The 5,458-nt window shown below is 49.0% G+C and overlaps 1 protein-coding gene across 1 annotated transcript in view; it reads right to left on the bottom strand.

The window, feature by feature from the left end:
- Nucleotides 1–5,228, bottom strand: part of EPAS1 (endothelial PAS domain protein 1) — a 126,740-nt gene extending 121,512 nt beyond the window's left edge. The window contains exons 1-2 of the mRNA XM_007944420.1: nucleotides 5,199–5,228; nucleotides 4,496–4,554 (exon numbers count right to left, since the gene is read on the bottom strand). Coding sequence (XP_007942611.1) covers nucleotides 4,496–4,554; nucleotides 5,199–5,228 — 89 coding nt within the window. The remainder of the gene's footprint in view (nucleotides 1–4,495; nucleotides 4,555–5,198) is intronic.
- Nucleotides 5,229–5,458: the final 230 nt, after the last annotated feature.

Here is a 5,458-nt window from a genome sequence, read left to right as displayed (position 1 = left end):
TGGAAGGAAATTTTCTTTGTTGGTTACCAGGGGTGGGAGGGGAGGGGAGGGAACACTGTTAGATAGGTAAAGACAAGTATTGATTTGGGTGAAGACAAGGGCAATGTACCAAATGTGAGTGATCAACATGGTGTCATTGAGGAAGAGGAAGACAGAGAGACGTACATGGGAGGTACAGACAACAAAGACATACCATTATGTACATACAGTACTGTGTTGTCAGTGAAGGCAAACATGGATCTATGGGTGAATAGATGGGTGGACAGGCTGAACTATTAGGTATGTATATGCAGGGGGGAATGTACCTAAGACCATGTATAGGGTTGGCAGACAATGCTTCTACAAGTATATTGGTATGTTCTGTAAGAATTCCCAGGTATACAGTAGAGCTGACAAGGAACAAAGTTGTAGTCACTTCTTGGCCAGCCAGATACCCAGAGGGAGTGAGTAGTTGGACCTGTGGGCTTGGGACCATAGTCACAGGGGAAGCTAAATTGGCATAACATACTACACAAAACATTGTTCCACATCCTACTTTGCCGGGATCTTAAAAACTTGCAAGTGGCCATCTAGATGCAACAATGGGTCTCTCCTCATCCACAGTGAAGAAGAATGAAGAAAACCAAAGACACACGCAAACAATTAGTCCAAGGAACTGGTACACCATGCAATCCGCAGCCTATATGACTATGATACCAGAAGAACTAGATGGTGCCCAGCTACCACTGTCAACCACTCAGAAGGGGATCTACGTAGGAGATACTGGATAAAGTGGCAGAACAATGTGGAACAAAACTCAAAATCATTGGGGAAAAAAAAAAAAAAACAGAAAACAGTTTTTCTGGCCCAATGGAGCCTGGTGGAACCACTAAGACTATGGCCCCTATCTGCCCTTCGAGTCTGGAATGGAACCCACTCCTGTGGCTTCCAGACAAACAAAAGACAGACATATGAGGTGAACATTTACACTAGGTCCATACACTCCGTGGAGAGAACAATCATGGGAGAATAGAAGGGCTGTGTATACATAGGGAGACAGCTCAGGGGACAGGAGTGCATGGAGGGAAGGACACAGGGAAAATATAGGGAGGAAGTAGGAAGGAAGCTGTTGCATTGTGGGAAATTATAGTCAATGTCATGAGACAAAGTGTATGTGAGCTGCTGTATGGAAAGTGATATTGCTCTGTAAACTTTCACCCAAATGACAATTTAAAAAAAGAAAGAAAGAAAGAAAAAGAAAAAAATGGGAAGATCCTCAACAAGATGTATTGACACAGTGGCTGCAATGATGGGCTCAGGTATATCAAGGATTGTGAGGCTGGTACATGACCAGGTGGTGTTTTGTTCTGTTGTGCACAGGGTCGCTATGAGTCAAAGCTGATTCAACAGCACATACACTCAAGCACATATGAGTCAACAACAACATACTATGTTACATCAATTCCATATCATCCTGATTGTAAAGCAATGGAAACAGGTGCTAATGTTGAAGAAATATTTACAGAAAATACATTTCAATAGAAAAAAGACTATCTAGTAATATTTTTCCCTTCAGAATTGGAAGGAAGATGGACTTTGATTTTATTTTAGCAGAGGAACCACTAAGTCCAGCTGCCAGGGGGAAGGGGAGATAGTTTGAAAACGTCTGATTCAGATGTCCCCAATTCCCCTTCCACAGCTGGCCCAGAAGCAAAACAAAACAAGAAAACCAAACTCACTGCCGTGGAGTCCAACCTGACTCCTGAGTGACCTCTCCTTGGATTTCTGAGGCACAATCACTAGTGAAGTAGATAGCCCAACCTTCCTTCCGAAGACTGGCTGGTGGGTTTGAACCAGGAGCCTTCTGGTTAGTCAAGTACTTTAGGCACTACTACCAGAGCTAAGCAGGATATAGGTCTTTTTGAAAGACTCTGAGCTGGGACTGGCTGTGGGATGGTCTTTGATCCCAGATCATTCAAGACCTCATTTACATTTATATGAACCATTTTCCAATCCCCATGCACCAAAGAACTTCCAGAATAAGTCTTTTATGGCCCTCAGAAGGACTGAGAAATTGTTTTATATGGAGGTGAGTCACCAGACACGTTCTAGCTCTTTGTAGGATCAGAACCCTTCCTGGTTAGATACCTCTACCTCACTCCTGGTAAATCAGAGTGAGTGAAAGTGCTTCCATTTCTGATCACCTCTGATGTCATAAGGAATGTCCACTTGCACCAAAAAAAAAAAAGCAAGTTTTGGTACTAATAAGGCCAGCCAGTCAACATTTAGAAAGCATTCTTTTCATTATTAAACATTAACATAGTCAGAATCAACTCCATAGCAATAGTCTAGGACTATCGGCACATTAATGTTTTTGGAACTAAACAATCCTCTCCACTCTTGAGGGGATGTTATTTAGAAGAAACACTGCAAATGTTATTTGTACCTTAAGCTTAGGGGAGAAATGGCTCTGTGGCCCAGAGACAAAACCTGAAGAAACATAAATCTTTAAGAATTAGTGCATGTAATCAACAGGGGAGTGCCCCTGAGTACGACACCACACTTGTGAAACACTCCATGAGAACTAAGGACACAGCCACTTACACCACCTCCCATGAACCCAGGTATTAGATCACATATTTTAATTACACCTTGGGTCCCTCAAGGAGCCTGAAGGCAGTAAACAGAGCCAGATGCCAATAGTAAATCTCAAAACAGTTAGTCCAACAGCAGTTGAACAAATCCACATGGGACTCTGGATGGTGAAGGGCATGCTGTCTCTCCAACCAGTCTGTGGCACAAAAATCAAGGCAAGTAGCTGAGAGTGGACATTTGGCATTGCCAAGCAGTTCAGCCAGCAGAACACGCAGCTGCCTTGTTGGAATCTCACAAGCAATCCCCAGCGGTGTTTCTTAAAGTGGCCACTCTCTCAAATAATTTGGAGTCAAATTACACAACTTTCTTCCCACACCCATTGTAGGTCCCTCTATCCCTCTGCCTGCCGCATAAAGGAGGAGGCATTGCAGCCAGGTTTGTCAAAATATTTTTTTCCCTGCTCCCAAGTGTCTGGCAAAGGTGAATGTACATAATAATAGCACAGAACTCAGCCGGGGGAGAAACTGACATTTCACACATTTGTCAAGATTACCATCAGGCCCCACCTCCAAGATTGCAACATTCACCAATAGACATCATAGTTGTAAAATGTACAATAAATTCCTGGGCCAGCTCATAGCTGAGAGTACTGGCAGAAGAGAGCTGACTGTATCTTTGCTTTTTGATTCTTCCAGTCATTATTACTGGCATTTTAAGTTGGTTATATTGATTTTATAAAATGCGTTGGAATCCTAAAGTCTCTTCCTTGCTTTGCTATTCTCAAAAACACACAGGACCCAAGGCTGCTCCGAGGCCCTTGAGGGCATAACAATTGCCGCTTCAGAGTGCCAGGCGGCCGAGCCAGGGATCCCTCACCTGGCACAGGTCTAGGAGCTCGAAGGTGACGGGAAAGAGGAGGAGGGAAAGGGATCATGTGCCAGGAAGAGGGACCTGTGCTCAACTCCTTCCCCCAGGCGACCCGGAGCCCGCAAGGAAGGAGGGATGGGATTCGCTCCTGTTTACCAAGTCCTAAAGAGCCCTGCTGGCACAGTGGTTAAGGGCCGACTAACCTAAAGGAGCTCTGGTAGCATAGTGCCTAAGGCATTTGACTGCTAACCAGAAGGCTGGCGGTTCAAACCCACCAGCTACTCCTCCGAAGAAAGATTGGGCAATCTACTTCCGTAATGATACTGCCTGGGAAACCCAAGGAGGGGTCGTTATGAGTCCGGTGTGACTCAATGGCAAACAACAACAACAACAACCTAAAGGTCAGTGGTTCGAACCCAGCAGCCAGCTCGGCAGCAGACAGCTGTGGCAGTCTACTTCTGTAAAGATTACAACCTTGGAAACCCACAAGGCAGTTCTATTGGGTCCTTCAGGTTCGTTATGAATTGGAATCCAGTCAATGGCAATGAGGTATCAAGTACTTATCGGTGCCGGAGGTGGAAACTGCCGCTTTCAACCAGAAGATACACAGTTTCCGGCTCCAGTCTAGCAGTGGAAGTCGGAACAAGCACAAATCAACGCAGGGACCTGAGCTCTCCAGCACCCGTCTCAGGGCCAGCCATTCCCTTTGAGGCTCGGTTCTGCACATCCTGCAACACCTCTTTGCTGCCCTGGCCTCTGGTCTCCCGCGGCTCAGGTGGTTCTGCCCTTTGCGAGTTCGATTCCTACCCAGCCCTAACAAGCCGCGGCCGAACGCAGGTCTCCAAGCTCACTAAGGGTAGCAACAACAGAGATAAAAGTGGGCGAGCAGGCGGTGAACCCAGCGGTGCGCCCACAGCCGCGCAAGACTGCAGGGAGGCAGTACCCAAGTGCGCGACCGCGCGGAGCGCTCCCACTCTCGTCCGCAGAAGGCCGGGCCGGAAGCGGCCAAGAGAGGGCGGGAGAGCAGCGAGAGTAGGCCTGAGTTGCCTCTCACCCAGTGCCGTGAGGCTCGCGAGGACAGGTGGGCAGATTGTAGTTGCCCTTATCTGCTCTCTTGAGAGAGAGATACCGGGACCTGCCGGGGGGCGCTGAGTGTCGCCATCCTTGCCCTGTACAATAAGATACCTGACCCCACGGGACAACCCTGGCCACTAACCATTCTGCAACAGAGTCGAGCAAGGGGATTTGCCAAGTTTCTATAAGGTCCGGAGCCCGGGTGCAGGGGTCTTAGCAGCGTGCCGGCCTTTCCGAGGGGGCGCGTCCCTGCGCAGCGCTCCGCCTCTGGCCCCTTGCCATTTTGGGGCGCAGCGCGGGCATATGAGCACATTTGGAGGAACCCACGGGGGCCGAGAGAAAGAAAGGGGGAAGACGCTGCCTCCCCTCGCAGATGAGATGTGGGAAAGTCGAGTGCACCAACTCATGGACCTTTCTACAAGTCGGCCGCGGAAGTCTGTTGCTGGGGACCTGGAAATTTTGGAGGGCACCTCGGTAGTACCTCCGTCCTCCTAGGCCATCTCCCCCGGTCGCCCGACCTTTTTTTCACGCCTGGACGCCCGATTCCTTCGGGTCCCAGAACTCTTCACTCCGAAGCTTCAGATCCGCACTCCCAGACAGGGCACCTGCTCTCCTCCTCCAAACCTTCCAAACTGTTTCTCGGGCCACGAAGACCTCTCTACACTCCTTTCCCAATCTCTCACAGTCGCGCCGGCCTCGCGCAGCCCGGCCATCCCCTCGCACCAGCTCCCTCGCTGGCTTCGATGGCCATTTACCTTTTCTTTTCCTTGTCAGCTGTCATTGTCGTGTGGCCCCTTGAGACGCCGAGCACCTGGATTATCCGACTGCTGGTGGGCTGCAGCCGCTGCTTTAGCTGTGGTCCTCGCCGGGGCGGGTGGAAAAGGTCCTAAGTGCTCACAGGTTCCGAGCGCCCAGCGCAGTCAGGTGGAAGTTTGCGGGAGGC

Source organism: Orycteropus afer, unplaced genomic scaffold (assembly GCF_000298275.1).
Source record: "Orycteropus afer afer isolate SDZICR_OR568_19922 unplaced genomic scaffold, OryAfe1.0 scaffold00124, whole genome shotgun sequence".
Classification (NCBI taxonomy): domain Eukaryota; kingdom Metazoa; phylum Chordata; class Mammalia; order Tubulidentata; family Orycteropodidae; genus Orycteropus; species Orycteropus afer.
The sequence above is the reverse complement of the archived record's forward strand: the minus strand, read 5'-3'. Positions and strand labels throughout refer to the sequence as shown.